The sequence below is a fragment of the Ixodes scapularis genome, unplaced genomic scaffold (genome assembly GCF_016920785.2).
Source record: "Ixodes scapularis isolate PalLabHiFi unplaced genomic scaffold, ASM1692078v2 PGA_scaffold12__126_contigs__length_90152505, whole genome shotgun sequence".
Taxonomy (NCBI): Eukaryota; Metazoa; Arthropoda; class Arachnida; order Ixodida; family Ixodidae; genus Ixodes; species Ixodes scapularis.
The window spans coordinates 46,055,715-46,072,089 of record NW_024609838.1 but is presented as its reverse complement, the minus strand read 5'-3'; the positions used below and the strand labels follow the sequence as shown (position 1 = coordinate 46,072,089).

The 16,375-nt window shown below is 44.6% G+C and overlaps 1 protein-coding gene across 1 annotated transcript; it reads right to left on the bottom strand.

Moving 5' to 3' along the window:
- Positions 1-14,817: 14,817 nt before the first annotated feature.
- On the bottom strand, positions 14,818-16,014 carry LOC120846192. The gene has a single exon (XM_040217880.2). The coding sequence runs from the start codon at positions 16,012-16,014 to the stop codon at positions 14,818-14,820; it is 1,197 nt and encodes a 398-aa protein (XP_040073814.2).
- Positions 16,015-16,375: the final 361 nt, after the last annotated feature.

Genomic DNA, 16,375 nt, shown 5'->3' with positions numbered 1-16,375 from the left:
GCGGCCTATTCGGATAACTGTATATATATAACCGCTTGCGCACGGGCGCCCTTCCTTTGGCGAGCGACCTGTCCACGCTATTGCACAAGATCTTGCCAGCTGAATTGTCCATATTTTAGAAAGTATACCATTAACGTTATAACTGTACCACAACGACGTTTTCGTCATACCATTGTTGCTGCTCCAGGAATTTAAAACGTGAGCTTATTAAATGCCCAAGTGTAGCATAGCATTGAGCCGAATAACTAGCGCCCTAAAGTATGCGATCTGTCTAACGCCTGTAACTTTAAGCACAAGCACGATTATCTTAAACATGTTTTTTCAATTTCTGCTAGCAGCATCAATCAGTTACATTATCAAAACTTGTCAGGAATTATGCGTTATTAGCTTGCATGGCACCAAAAAAAAAAAAAAAAAACTTCTGATTTGAAGGAAAACAAATTTTCTACAACTTGCACGCCCGTCATATTCCATTTTTCTTTCAGGCTCAATAAAGCATATGCTAAGTTAAATCTTTGGTTTGGGCTAGTTAGGATATAAAAACGAAAAGAAAATAACAAAGACGAGGAAGAGACACATGCAGCACGGACTGGCGCTAACTTTCATCTGATTTAATCAAGTCAGTCAAACCCAGCGCGCATGCGTGAACAGTCTTGTCGATCTTGCCCACACCTTGTGATAAAAACATCCCATAAACACAATCGACTATCGCGCTGGGGTTGACTGACTTGATTAAATCAGCTGAAAGTTAGCACCACTCCGTGTTGTGACCCTTCGCCCGTTTTTTCTTGTTTTTTCTTTGCTTTCAAATTTTCAGAGCAATAAAGTATTGAGTGAACTAATTGTTAGCATCGCCCACACATTCTGTTAAAGGGTGTATATTCCATTTATTGAAATTCAAAGAAATAAACACATTAGGAACTCGCAGTATTATCACAATTGTCCATTTTTTGTTGCACGAAGCATGCAAGAGGTGTACCCAAGCATTTTCCAACAAACAACATATTGAGATAAAAAAATTCTGGTTTTCTAAGAACAATATTTATTAATGTTCAACAAACCACTCATTACTAAGTGAGATCAAAAGTTTCTGTATTTAGTTTCTTACTGGAAAATATCACAGTTTCACTATCTGCATCTTGCGCTAGCGTTCAGTAATCCGAACACATCTGTTTGTGTTTACCATTACTGTAATACTAACCTTTCATCGGCCAGCGCTCTCAACACTTCTATAAACTCTTCAAAAAAATTTCAGCCGTGCACTATACTCCTTCAAATTTGCCGTGTGATCAGTGCCCAACAATATATTACTCAGCTTGGAGCGTTCATGAGGTTGCAAGTGCAACAGTCTCACATAAAAAAATACCAAGTTTACCTAGGCTGTCTTACTTTGTGCCGATAGGGTTCGCAAGTTCAATATAATCGCAGTATAAATTCAGTAAGGATATTTTTCTTATGCTGCTAAAAATGGGATGCGGATAAACCCTTGCTCCATCCCGAAAATCCCCAAAGACACAATCATTTTGAGGTCTGCATGAATTTCTCATGTAGACAACAACCTCTGGATGACTCAGAAGGTTTTGGAGAAGATCTAATAGCTTTATGATACAGGCTTTTGCATTCCCCAAGAGCTTCACCTGAGTAGGAGGAGCAATGACACCTACATTTTTATAGTGCTGCTTTCGGAGGCGGTCAGTTTGTGTGTTCGGTGTTAAAAGGCACTCCAGCCATCGCAAACACTTCATGAACTTCTTCAAAAACAATGTCAATGACTGTCTTGTGACACCTGTGCTGTCCTTCCAGGCACCTGCACGGACTTAACAGCCTATCAACTACAGTAACACTTTGTGTGGCATCCTGCCCTTCAGGACAACTAAGTTCTAAAAGATTTCCATTGTCCATTTCGTTGCTCTGGCTAGCACTCGAGAAAGCTGAAGTTTTCTTCTTGAATATCTTGAAGTGTTCTTTGTAATGCTTCAAAAATCCAAATGTGGAGCTGCACTTGCTACACACAAAGACACTCCCAGTGCCAAGATGAAAAGTCGTCATGTGTTCAGCAACTGAGGTGTACGCTTCACAAAACAAGTTCCACTGAGGGCATTCATGGTGTCCCTCCTAGTTGGCTGGTATCCTGGTCCCGTCTGCAGTGTCACTTCGGCTCTGAGCGGCTTCAGTGTTTGCAGTGTCACTTGGGCTCAGAGTGACTTCCATGTTATTATCAGCAACGGTTGTTTTCACCGGATGATCTTCATCATTGTTGATTGAGGCACAACACTAAAAGAGAATGTTAAACATGTTAGCAAACTGGCCAAGCCTGTTTTAATTGCATTCATTATGAACCTCTCACTTGTGTATTGCAAGTTTCAGTGTCCTTCACTTGAATTGAAACCCCATTTTGTACACTAAATGCCTTTTAGCTTTCTACATTTATGCTTGCAAAACATGTATTCTGTACAAAAATTTGCTTTTTTAAATCTTAGTTAAGGGCAACCATACATGACTTCTAAATGACAGTAGGAATAATAATGTTTAAAACATGTCGATGTTTTGATGTCGTTATTACTAACTTTTGTCAAAAATATGTGCTCATCGCCATGAAAACGCGGCTTTTTTTTAAGATAAACTTTTAGACATAAATCATGCACTGTTGAATGTTCCATTCCAGTGCAATTATTGGAGGGATGCAGGCGAGCTGGATAAGAATAAAGATAAATTATCCCTGTAGAAGGGGAACGGGGGACAAAGGGCAAATGAAAAATCTCCAACGGTAGCTATACTCGGCGACAACTTTTCTTGGCAATGCAGTGGAAGGTATCCGGGTATCCAAAAAAACAATATAGTAGAGATTGCTTACACATGATAACTCTAGAACAAGGGGACTAAAAGGAATTGACAGACACGAAGCACTGAACTCAGCTTGAAGCCTCGTCAAAATAAAAAAAAGATAATGATAAATCAAATGTCTCCCAACGAAAAGAAAAATGGGTCATATAAATTGCAAGAAGATTGTCGGCCACTTGGCGTTCCCTCAGAGCACCAGTGAAGCTAACTAGCTTATGCCTCAAAATAAACAAAACAGGAGAGCACGCGCTCAAAGAGACATGCACACAAACACGAGGAATGCGCCACATCGGTAGTCTAAAATATCAACGACATGTGGGCGATCGTACGGGTGTAGTATTATAGCCCCACGTGCAGAATCCTTGTACACGCTTGAACCGCCGTTGTTTCCTGTCATAACGTAATATCTTGAGGGTCTACAAATGAAGGCATGATTACCTTGCACGCGCTCGCGTGCACACTAGCTGTCTCTTAATTAAAAGCAGAATGCTCCGCCGTCACAGTGAGGACCAGGCCACATGATCTGGGAATTCGCGTCATGGGCTTTTGATAAAACTAGCCCTTTGAAGGCAGGGCAAAAGGGCGGGTGTCAGTCGTGGGGCATTTGATATCGGCTGCTTTCGTGCACCACCCGAACGCACATAGGGCATGAACTTTCTGTAAAGCGGTCTTCTTTAGGGAACTTGGCAGTCCACTGTGATAAATGTTCGTACGACCCTTTGCTGGATAAAACACAGATTCCGGGCAAGTAGGAACAAAAAACAGAGGGGAAAAATTTCGAGGTGTTCGAAATCAGTGTAAAGGAAGATGACAGTTGCATCAGTGTGTCGTCGCTCGTTTCATCAAATAAGAAATTCAGATTCATTTGGCTTGAGGTATAATAAAGTGTGTATCAGTGGCGTAGCCAGGGAATTTTTTTCATGGGTGTTTTTCTTTGCTTAAGCTGTTTGAAAGACACAAAGAAAATAAGAGACCGGGAAAAGAAACTGCCCAAACACAATTTTGTTTGCTATTTTCCTGTTTCTTAGACGACAAAAGTCCAACCTTCTTTTCCACCATCTCGTTCGTCCAGTATTTAAAAAAAGGAGAATTTAATGTTAAACGACGAAAGAACGCAGTCAGAAAATATTATAATTGACTTCGAGCAAAAAAGTCTAAACAGGCTCACAAAAAATTACGGTGCGTGCACTTCAATGCGGAACACTCGGGTATCCAATGACTGAAAACTATGGAAAAGTGCCAGAGAATAGCGAAGTTTAGAATACGATTAAACACAAAAACTGCAATGCGCAGAGGGGCAATGAGTGAAGTAAATAGTGAAGCGTCACTCTCATTGCTCCTGCGCGGATCACATTTTTTCAGAAAATATTGTTGTATGGTCATGTTTTAGGCTATTTACGTTCTTCGTTGTTGTTTTACGAGAAAGTGTGAGAAAAATACCAGTTTCTATCATTTTGTGGGGTCTAAACATTTAGTGGAAGCCGCCGTCGGTCGATTGGAAGAAGTGAGGCCTGGTTCACACTTACGTTACAGCTAATGCGCTGTCGCCGAAGCGGAATTGGCCGCGACAATGCACAGGGGACGCTACGCCCGGCGGCCGAATTCTTGCAGATTCGCCCGCCGATGCGCAAGTGTGAACCAGGCCTGAGAGTACCCTTTCGGTGCTGATTTGCATATTTCGGTGAATGTTCAAAAGCGCAGCCCCTATTAGCGGCGAGATATTTTGGTGACGCCCTCGTATACGGTTTCCTCTCGTGACGTCATTACCTTACGGACAACAAGTTCGGCGGTGTTTATAATTAGCATGGTGGAAGCTATTGCGCTCTGAAACCAACACTACCAACACCGTCAAAATTGAAGTTCTTTCATTACTCTTATTTCTGTCGATGAGAAAACCTTTGCTGACGTCATAGTCACCATTCGGCCAATCGTAGAAGGCCGACCACAGCGACGCTTTTGATCGCACACGTCGCCATCTTTCTGCCCTTGCAAAAACAAGTGTGATCGCGCAGGCACGCGCAACCAAAGCACTACCGAAGCCAGCCAGCTCGCGTTGAAGGCGGAGCGTCTGGTCTCAGCTTGGAACGGAGTAGCAAGCGCCCCTGGGACGTTGAAGCACTCAGGTGCTTCAACGTCCCAGTATTCGGAGTCTAGAAAACAAACGTTCCGATTCAGTGCTGCTAACGAGCATGGTGGCCAGGATTGGCAGCAGGCGGGTTACATCAGGATACAAAGCCTCTGGGCAAATGCAAGTTGCCTGTACCGCCGAGACGCGCTACGCGGTGCGGTGCCTCCACATCTGTGTCAAAACCAGTACTTCCCCTGCGCGGATCACATTTTTTCAGAAAATATCGTTGTATAGTCATGTTTTAGGCTATTTCCGTTCTTCGTTGTCGTTTTACGAGAAAGTGGAAGAAAAAAAATACCAGTTTCTATCATTTTGTGGGGTCTAAACATTTAGTGGAAGCCGCCGTCGGTCGATATAAAGAAGTGAGAGTACCCTTTCGGTGCCGATTTGCATATTTCGGTGAATGTTCAAAAGCGCAGCCCGTATTAGAGGCGAGATGTTTTGGTGGCGCCCTCCTATGGTTTCCTCTCGTGACGTCATTTACCTTACGGACAACAAGTTCGACGGTGTTTATAATTAGCATGGTGGAAGCTATTGCGCTAAGCAGGCGGGTTACATTAGGATACAAAGCCTCTAGGCAAATGCAAGTTGCCTGTGCCGCCGAGACGCGCTACGCGGTGCGGTCCCTCCACATCTGTGTCAAAACCAGTACTTTCCTAGGAAGTGTATTTAACAAAACGAATGCTCCGCACAGGCCGCCGATTTGATCGAAGTCGAGGCTTGCGACATAGAGACCGACGTCGTTGGCCACAACATCGCTCTCGCCTAGGGCGGACGATGCTGCCTGACGTGAATGTGCCGACTCTAGCTGTTGGAGGCGGTGATGACACGCTTGAAGTTGTAGGTCAATAATCATTCTTAAAAAAAAGAAAAAAAAAAGAACGTCAAGGACGGCTTGGCTTTTGAACTCATTTTTGAAAAAGTTCCACGACTCCCGTGCTGAACGCAAGCATGTAAACATTACCCACTTCGGCGATTAAAGAAGTCAACTAGATATGCTTTGAAACCAAGTGATTATGAGCATTACAAATATGCTTCAACAGTGCATATGCTGTCGCTTTTCTCTGTTGCTTTTTTTTTTTTGTTGTTTTCTTTTTAACGATGGGGATGTTTGTGTGTGTGTGTTTTTTGCATTTTTGTGCCATATTGAAGCTAAATAAGCGCAGGCGAGTGAACCCTAAAAAAAAAAAAAAAAGACGGAGCAAAAAAAGAAAAAAAAAAAAACGCTAAGCTGTTTGTTATTTTGTCGTCCGGTTTTCTGCGCATTGTAGGGTTCGTAAAGTCAAATCATTGCTATTTTGGAATTTTGTTATGCTGCCTTGAAATTGTCGTCGAGTCCTTGACGCTCAAAGGGTAGGGGAACTTCAGTTAAGCCGCCTGCATTCTCCGAAGCGAGGCCAGCGTCTTTCGAGGTCAGGATTTCGCGGCTTTTATGACGTCGGGAGCTAAGCCATTCGCACCTGCGAGCCTGAAGAAAGGCTTCGGTTACAAACGTGGCCGAGTTTGGAGAGGTCTGTTCGAAGAGCCGGAGCCGGAGATGTGTTTTTCACGCAGTCCACGGACAGCGTCGTCTTTTTCGTTTTGCTTCGGTATGTTGTGGGCATGCACCGCCCCTCGCCGTAGTGGATTGTCGAAAAGAAACACACACACAAAAAAATACGGACATTGGAAAAGCGGAAGGGGTAAAGGGGGACAACCATGAAACTTCGGCGGTGTTCCGACCCTTCAACACCCAACACCCCGTCCCCTGGCTACGCCGCTGGTGGGCAAATATGTTCGTGTTTTCCAAATAAAATTGAGCTGCCGGTAGCCGCTCTGAGTTTGCACTACTACTTCTTTCAGTTAGGTTGTTTGTTTTTTCTGGCGCTTCTAAGTATACGTTTGTTGCAGCTGACGTCACTTCCGGCTAAACTGTAGGTCAAAACCAACATTGTCGTCTACTATCAGTGCCTTGTCACCATGTTGAAAGCAAAAAATGTTCTTCTCCTGACACGAAGTGCAGTCCATAAACCCGTAGTTAGGGTACGAAGCCTTTCTATCAAGATCATAAGTCAACATAATAATCTAAAGCGAAAGTCCCATGCGTTTGGCCGCGACGGAAGGGCGATGCATAGACGCGGACATCGGCGGCCTCATTTGGTGGTCCCTATAAGCTCGTATCGCTGGCGACGCATATGCACAAAGGAGCAGCAAAAAACCACCTGTAAATTCTGCACTTTTTTTTTAATTAGCAGAAAAAACATTTGAATTGCGCGTTGACAAAATTAAGTAAAGGTAGGCTGTATCAACTCACTTATTAAAATATCCTTGCCCATCTTCCCCCCCCCCCCCCCCCCCCCCCCCCCCCCAAAAAAAAAAAAAGAAGCGGCTAGGGAAAAAAAAACCTTCCCCGGAAAAAGAAAAACACAACAACAAAAATCTGCGCCGAGCAGCGTCGAAAATGCGCCGACCCCATAGCGGCGCCATCTGTTGACAGCCCGTGATATCGCGAGGAGAAAGTAACTCTAGCTACAGTTACTCTAGAGTTCGAGTGAGGGTTAAGGGAGAGTATCATCGAAAGAAGCGGTCGCGAAAGAGTAACTTGGATGAAGAGAGGGTTAAAGTAGGGTAACTTAGGGCAGTTACTCTCCTTTGACACCTTTTTTTTTAGAGTGTGGTGTCGCTTTAGTGACACAAAATACGACCCCAGCCAAAATTTCACGTCCGTGGGACGCCGCATTCTCATCTAATGCCGATAATAAAAACGCGACCCGCCGCGAGCCGCTGCTCCTTAGCGGGCGGCCAGCGGGTTGCCGATCGCTAAAGCAACATTGGGCCATGATGTCAACATCGTTCTCTTTTTTTCCTCCGTTCCGGACGGGAGCACGGCGCAGCCGTCGCGTGCGCTGCTTTGTGCCGCTACCACCGCTACACGGGCTACAGGTAAAAGCCGTTGCTTTTACCTGTAGCCCGTGTAGCTTTGGTATAGCCTTTTGTTTATTCGCTTGTGAGGTCTCCTAGACTCGTTTTAGCGAGCAACTCGGTGCGCCCAAGACTGCCCAGCTGTTCCTCGAAAGATGCCGAGTACAACTTAAAGCGCTGTGGGCTGCTCAAGCAAGCCGCTGCGCAACCCGGAGGTGCTTTTTCACAAGTTTCCAACGGATCGCAAATTGGAGAAGGTGTGGGTGAACGCTGTTCGACGAGTGGACTTTGGAAAGCCTTGGACGTCGACCCCCAGATCGAAGCTCTGCTCCGATCATTTTTCGCCGGAGAGTTACGAACGAAACCTGCGGGCGTTGGTTGCTTGTGGCTTGTCAGCGAAGGGGTCGAGGCTTAAAAAGGATGCCGTGCCGTCGCTCTTTGCCCATCGTACATGTACAGAAAAGGTAAACATGATAATAGTATCCTGATCAATAAATAAAACAGTCATTGTCAAGTGCAGTGTTGAGGAATGAGCATTCATGCTCCATTGAATGTCTGTTGAATGGGGATTGGTTGGCATGTAGAGTACAACCACTAACTAGCTCCAAACACTGAAGTTTGTAATGAAAACGAAAACAATGTTCTGCTTTGCGTCACTGCTTGTTTACTACGGAATCTCGTGCGTAGTATTCAGGTCCGTAACGACTACTAGCGAACAGCCGGCGCGTGAAGCTCATGCGATATAAACATTCCCCTCCCAATCGTTCCAACACGTTACGCTGCAGTATTAATTAACATTGCTTGTGAATACCACAAGGGACTTTAAAGAAATCGCGAAAGTTCGGATTTGTAAGTTACAACTCTCTAATTTGCCCGAGTTCGGCTGGAGGTAAATATAATATTTAAAAATGCAAAAAGAAAAAAAAAAGCACACTTGCTTTAGTCAAAAGTTACGAAGGAAAACTTAAAATCCTATGTATTCTAATAAAAAAGAATTGTTGTGGGTGGGGTGGGAATGTGGAACGGAAAGGAAGTGTTCTCACCTTGCTAACGTTCTATGTTTTCCTTTATCACCCACAAAAACTTTTGCTAGCTTTGAGAAGAAAATGACTGCCCAAAGAACCTTTTTCTTTTTTTTTTTTAGTGCGGCAAGTTTGTTTTTTTATTTGTAAAAAGATTCACTACCTGGACGAACTTATGTGGTGAATTAGTGTCGTAGCTTACAAATTCGGCTTTTACGCGCCTGAGGAAAAAATAACGAAAAAACAGACGTCTACAGCTTGACACACGTCTGTTCGGTTGTTGCGGAACGCGCCGGAGAGCCTCAAAGCTTCGTGTCTGGGACTGATCCGCCGCGCGAAAGCGCCAGCACTGTACATCACTGGCAGCGCGGCGTAGAGCAACGCCGCTCCATCCACGGAGCCCCGATGACAATTTAGGCATAGCGACGAGTGCGGGAGACCGCACGCACGCCGACAGCTGCCGAGTACGGCACCGAACGAGTTCACTCGTTTTCCAGTCGCTAGCTTTTGGGTATACAAGCAACGAGTACGGCACGGCATAGCGCACGCGCGGCGGCGGCCGCCGAGTACGCCACCGAACGAGTTGACGGGTTTTCCAGTCGCTAGCTTTTGGCTATACGCACTAACTCTTGCTACATATGCTGGATAACTACCACGTATACAGAATTAAAACAAAATCAGTTTACCTTCTATCTTTAGACGACTAGCGCAACAGAGATAGCTGCCGCTTGGACTGCGTACTCGCTGAACGAGAACGATCTTGGCGTCACGTCCACATAGCGGCTGATTTCCAGTGTTGCCGGAACCTCGAGCGGCTAGTTTCGGTTTTGTCGGCCGTGCCCCAAACAAAACTTTGAGACGTCGATATCTTTAAAACTACGCACAATAACGAGAAAAAAAATACACCTTGCAACTCAGGGGCGCTAACTGCACTAAAAACAGCCATAATCCCAAAATCGAAAGTATCAACCGGAGTTGCCCTTTAATGTCATCTACCCACCGCTCTCGTCGCGTTGGTCGGCGACCATTCACTTGAAGCCGCTCCGCCGGCTCCGCAATATCCTACAGCCCTCGGGTACTTCGACTATGCGAGATTGTAACACGCTGACGCCATCAAGTGGCAAGACTCATAACTACGGTACGCTTGGCCCTCCGAGGCATGATGACGTCAAGACTGCGCCGGATCTCCCGAGATGCATCGCGCTCTTCGACGGCTGATTTTGAATCGCTCGCCGAAATCCAGGCATTTAGAACGAAAAATACAGCCATCCGCTTGAAATATGCCTATGCGATTATCAATTACAGGTTTATCTGATTCCATTTACTTATCTCTAGGTGTTTCGTGTATATTTTAAGTTTCCGATTCAGTATCCCTTTAATCAGCACTCAAAAAGGGAGAGCGAACGCGTGCCTGTACTTTCAGGCCCGTTCACACACTTGCAACCGAGTACTGCCAAGAGAGACAAGACCGGTTTTTAAGAGTCTTGCGACGTCTTAAAGGGATACTTCAACGAAATTTGAAATATTCCCGTCGTGTTCAAAAATAGGCTGAATAGGATCCACAATGTCCGTAAATGACAAGCGCACGTTTGTGTTTTGAGCCTGTTGGCTGTATTTTTCGTTATAAACGGCCCACTCTGGCAAGCGCTCGGACAGCGCCTCCTATATAGTTACACAATGCCTGTCAGCTCCGAGCACTGGCCAGCGGAAGGGTGAGGACAAATAGTACTTCTGGCTGCCGTGCGGTGGAGCCACCTAGGCGTACAAACCTGCCGTGTAGTGAAGCCAACCATCTCTTCCGTAGGAGGTTCAATGGTGTCGCCCCAGCAGCACCGACAGGACCGACAGTTTTGAGTTCGAAATCAGCTCGCCGTTTTCAACGGAATATTACTTCTTATTTTCCTACCTTTCACCCGCACACGACCCGGCGCCAACTATTACTATGCACGCGATTCTGGGTAGTCGCCAAAGCCCCAAACTGCCGCCGAAGCAGACGGTCAAGCGGCGTTCGCGGCGTTCGCGCTGCAAAAGCTGAGCCTGGCCGCGCTCGATTCGTAGTTTCGTAATTTGTCTCAGCGAAACTCGTTTGAATCAAGGCGGTCACATCCAGAAAAGTGTTCCACATGTTGTTGAAAAAACGTATATAGGATATATCTTCAATAATAATGTAAGTACAACATTCTAGAAAAATAGAAAAAACGAACGTCCGCCAGGTCGGCGCTACCTAGCCGTACGCCCGTGTTGTGAGGTGAAGCATCGGGCCTGTACACCTCTTGGAGAGAAGCTGACGGGCATAGTGTAACTTATCTAGGAGGCTCTGGCTCGGACAAGGCCCAGCGGAGACCACGTGACAGCCAACGCAATCGTGACGTACGTCGTCTCGGGACGAGCAAAGCTATAGCGAGGCTGACGTCGAGAGGATGGCCTATAGTCGTTCCAGCCACCGAAGCGGCTGCTTTTGTACGAATTTTGAGTGACGGGTTAATCTTCTATAATATTGTAGGGGGACAATAACGACTTCTGCGACACACAAAAGGCATTCTCGGGAAGAGGGGAGTTCCTCCTTCCCCTCTTCTTTCGTCGTGGCCGGAGGCGAGACAACCTCCGTCACTAGCTGTCAAGGTTCCTAGACGAGCGTTACAAACGAGGCGTTAGCAACATCCACCAGGTGCTCTTTGCTAATCGTTTAATTTGTTTTAAAATTCCTTTTGGTGACTTTTTTTAACAAGATATTGGTATGTTCGATATGATACTGCTCCTTTGAATACATATTGTCCAAAAAATGAGCGCCGAAATTTCTCGCTCCCACTCTTGCGACCGAGCACAACTGAGAGACACGAGCCTCTTAAATTTTTTTAAAACGAGAGAACACACTGGCACTCTGGCGCCATCTACGCGTTGACCCTGGAACTGCATTTCACAAGAGCGAAGGTTTTGTGGCATTTTATTTATTTATTTATTTATTCACTTACCCACAGCGCCAGTGGCATTACAGTGGGGGGGGGGGGGGGGGGGGGGGAGTGTACATCAATGTGATTCATTTAAGCAAATATAAAGGAGCATAACAGAACGCGAACAACCGAACGCGCACATGCATACCCAGTCCACGGGAAAAAAAAAAAAAACACTTTTTATAATGCAGCAAAAAAAGCGTCATTGTCCAAAATATCAATAACCTCCGAAGGCAATTGGTTCCATTCGCTAATAGATTTGGGGAAAAAAGAAGATTTAAACTGGTTTGTATTACATTTATATTCACGTACCTTTCGTTCGTGATCGACACGATGAGAGATATAATGCGGGGGGAAAATATAGTCTTCGCGCTGTATACCAGTTCTGCGGTGGTAAATGTTATGAAATAATTTTAGCCGTAGCGTTTTCCTTCTTTTTTCGAGAGATTCCCAGCCTAAGAATTCCTTCAGACTTGTCATGCTGAGTCGCCTGTTATAATTCCCGGAAACATATCTAGCCGCTAAGTTTTGAACTCTTTCAAGTTTATTTTTATCAACAGCAGTTGGTGGGTCCCAGACTGTACTCGCGTATTCGAGAACAGACCTGATATAAGTTTTGTACAACAAATCTCGCGCACTTTGCGGAAATTGTCGGGTATTGCGTCGTAAAAAACCCAATACTTTACAAGCTTTCCCTGTTACGAAATCAACGTGCCTGTGCCAACACAAGGATGGTGTTAGGTATATTCCTAAGTATTTAAATTCAAACACAGTTTGTAATGGGGTACTGTCAATCATGTATACATTTTTAGGTCCATCTTTTTTTCTTGAAAAGCACATATGTACTGTTTTTCCTAGGTTTAGCTTCATATTCCATTCTTGGCACCACCTGTGTATTCTGAATAGGTCGCGTTGCAATGGATAGTTATCTTCCTCGCTTCTAATTTCTCGATACACGACGCAGTCATCTGCAAAAAGTCTCATATAAGAAGTGATATTTTCTGCGACGTCATTAATATAAACCAAGAACAACAACGGGCCCAGCACCGACCCCTGTGGGACGCCTGACGTCACGTCAATAGTTTCAGATGCAGCACCATTTACTACCGCATATTGGGATCTTAAATTTAAATATTCCTGAATCCACTCAACTATGCGAGGGTTAATATTAAAACTATTCAACTTACTAACAAGTAAGTTGTGGTCTACGACATCAAACGCCTTTTTGAAATCTATAAATAAACAGTCTATGCATCTTCGCTGATCCAATTTTTCACTTATTTGGTGAACAAACTCTGTTAGTTGAGTAACACATGAGACTCCCTGCCGAAAACCATGTTGCTTTGGATTAAACATTGCATGCGCGTCGATGTGTTTTATAATGCTAGTATATAAAATATGTTCTAACGTTTTACAAACAATACTTGTTAGAGAGATGGGTCGGTAATTCGTGACGAGCTCCCTAGGTCCAGATTTATGTACAGGAACAACACAAGCTGTCTTCCAATCGCTGGGAAGGCCACACGTGTTAAGAGACTCAGTAAATAACACCTTCAGAAACGGTGAAACGGACCGCGCACACAACTTTAAGATACTACTTGGCAAGCCGTCTGGTCCTCCCGCTTTGGATGGATCCAAACGCTGTAGCAGCAGTGTAATTCCATGCTCGTCGATTAATACCTCCTCCATGGTTTCATTATTCGTTCTAGCTAGGCTTGAATGATTAGAATTTAACGTTTTAGGTAAAAAGACTGAGCCAAAAAAGTCGTTCAGGCAGTTTGCTTGCCCAAGGCTAGTTTCTATTAAGTCGCCGTTATGCGCGAGTGGTGGGATGCATACTTTATCTTTTCTGTTACGTTTAACGTACCTCCAGAACTCCTTCGGGTTCTTTCTAATTCGCGATGGAAATGACTCAAGAAAGTTAGTTTTTGCTTCACTCGTTGCAGTTTTAAATTCCTTGTCGATAGCCTTTAATTTCGCTCTACCTTCTGAGGAGGATTTTTTTTTTAAGATTATTAAATACTCTCTGTCTCCTATTTCCAAGAGCCCGTAACTCCTTGTTAAACCAAGGTTTACTTTTTGCACGTCTTGCTGTTAATAGCCATGATGGCACAAATCGGTCTCGTAGCTCAAAAATTTTTGCCCTAAAAAGTAACCAGAGATCATTAACACTAAGAGACTCTGATAAAACTTCAAATTCCTGGAAGTATTCGTCTAAAGAAGAACATATCTCAGCAGTATTTCCACTTGCATAATTGTACATTCTCCGGGCAGTGTTTGGCTGTGTTTTTTCATACGATACGTTCATATCACAAAGTACCACATGGTGGTCGCTTATTCCAGGTAGGATCAAACTAGACTTTACCCAAGCGGGTTGATCTGTTAGGACTAAATCTAAAATGTTGTTTCCCCTTGTCGGTTCTTCTACAATTTGGGTGAGCGCAAATGTACGCACCATGTTTATCATTTCCCTTCCCACTCCAGTTACCACTCCAGTCTGCAACATATACCGATTCCAAGATACTTCAGGTACATTAAAATCACCACCTATAATAAGACAGTATGTTTGAATTGTTTCTACCATTTCGGAAAGTTCAACGATGACATTAGCAGAGCTTCCAGGCGGTCTATAAAAAGAACATAGCGTTAGTGATTTGCCATTTGATAACCGAACCCGGCACCATACAGCCTCGCACGACCCAACTGGAATGTCAAGCCGAGAAGAAGAAACAGTATTATCTACCAATATAAAAACTCCCCCACCATGATAGTTCCTGTCCTTTCTGTAAGATATGTAGTTGTCTGGAAATACCTTGTCATCACTGATACTGCTATCTAGCCATGATTCAGTTCCAAGAACCACGGTAGGTTTTGTCATACACAACAAATTGTTGAAATCATCTACTTTATTTTTTACGCTTCTGCAGTTCACAATCAGAAATGATATGTTTGAAGTCGAGCAGCTCTTTTTTTGTCAAGTACTCTGAACAACTTGTCCAAGTGCTTCGTCATATATGTATCTTGTATCATTTAAGTACAGTGCATCATATCGAAGGTTTACACGAGTATTATCATTACGGTGATCTTTGGCGAAGTCCCAGAGCTGTTTTCTTTTTCTGCGTACCGCCTCTGAAAAATCTTCCGAAATGCTAATGTTAGTACCTTTTAGTTTCTTTGCGTTTGACAAGATTGTCTGTTTTTCTTTGAACAACGCGAAATTTGCGATAAGTGGTCGAGCTTTGCCAATAGAGTATCTACCAAGCCTGTGCGCTCTTTCAATTTGAACGGGCTCTAGTCCAAGTCTAGTTACAATTTCCTGAACTCGTTTCTCAGACGCCGCAGGTAACTCTCGGGTGTCTGTGTCAGGTACTCCGTAAAAAATTAAATTGCAACGCCGGCTTCGATTTTCCAGATCGTCTACTTTAGCGGTTAGATTTCTTACTACGCTATGCGTGTCCTCACACTGTTTCCTGCAATCCGTGACTGCTGCTTTCATTTCACTGAACTGGGCCAGATGCTGTTCCAATGATTCTATGCGTGTTTTTAGGTCATCCAGGGTCGCCTTGCTTTGCTCTTGATTAGTTTCGATAGTTTGAAGCTTAGCTCTAATGGCATTCTGCCCATCTAAAAGTATCTGTAAAGTGGCCGCCGTATCAGGACTGGGATTCAACTGGATGTCTCCGCATAGTAGCAACAATAAAAAATAAAAAGCATAACTACGCATCAGCACAAATCGTCGCCGCACGCGGCAAGTGACATTCCGTGACTTAGCAGTAGCAAAGACGACATGGGGTGGAACCGGCAACAGAAAAACATAAAATCTTGAACGACTAGTAAGATTGTCACCAACCTGGACAAACAGCAGAAATTGCGTGAGCGGTACGGCCATGATCGTGCCGGCTCCACGCCCCAAGTCGTCACTGACTCGCTGCGCCTTTTGTACACCGTATGCATGCCGGCTGTCGTCCCAATGTTCGTAGCTTGACACTAGGCATTGGCCAAATTCAGACGGTGGACATGTTCCATGAGCAGAGTCGTCGAAGTCGAAATCCGGGCCGGTGGATGATGACGGATGCATGGCGCTTCCGTTGTTCACTCGATGCAGCGGAGATGGAGCACAACGCCCCATGACCTGGACAAACAGCAGAAATTGCGTGAGCGGTACGGCCATGATCGTGCCGGCTCCACGCCCCGAGGTCAAATGTGCGTAATACCTATAAGAAAGGCTTGTTTATAACGTTGACAAAAGGTTTTCCAGCAATGAAAGAAATGATAATGCACGAGAGAAATAGAAAATATGCCGGACCGCCAAGTTTACTCTGCTACCCAATAGATGGTGTCAGTGTGTTTTCTCGTTGTAAGCGATATTAAGAAGTTCCAAGGCACCAGGTTCTAAGAGGTCGCAATAGTGTGAACGGGCCTTTAGAACCGGATCCGCTACTGCGGAGCTGGTCCTAAGATTTCGTAAGAGGCACAAAAACCGGTTTTGTATCTCTCCATCGTGTGACCCGCACAACAACTATGAAAAAAAA

Bases quoted from the DNA above. Each gene is read 5' to 3' on its own strand.
- LOC120846192 (XM_040217880.2), bottom strand. From the start codon at position 16,014: ATGGCCGTACCGCTCACGCAATTTCTGCTGTTTGTCCAGGTCATGGGG.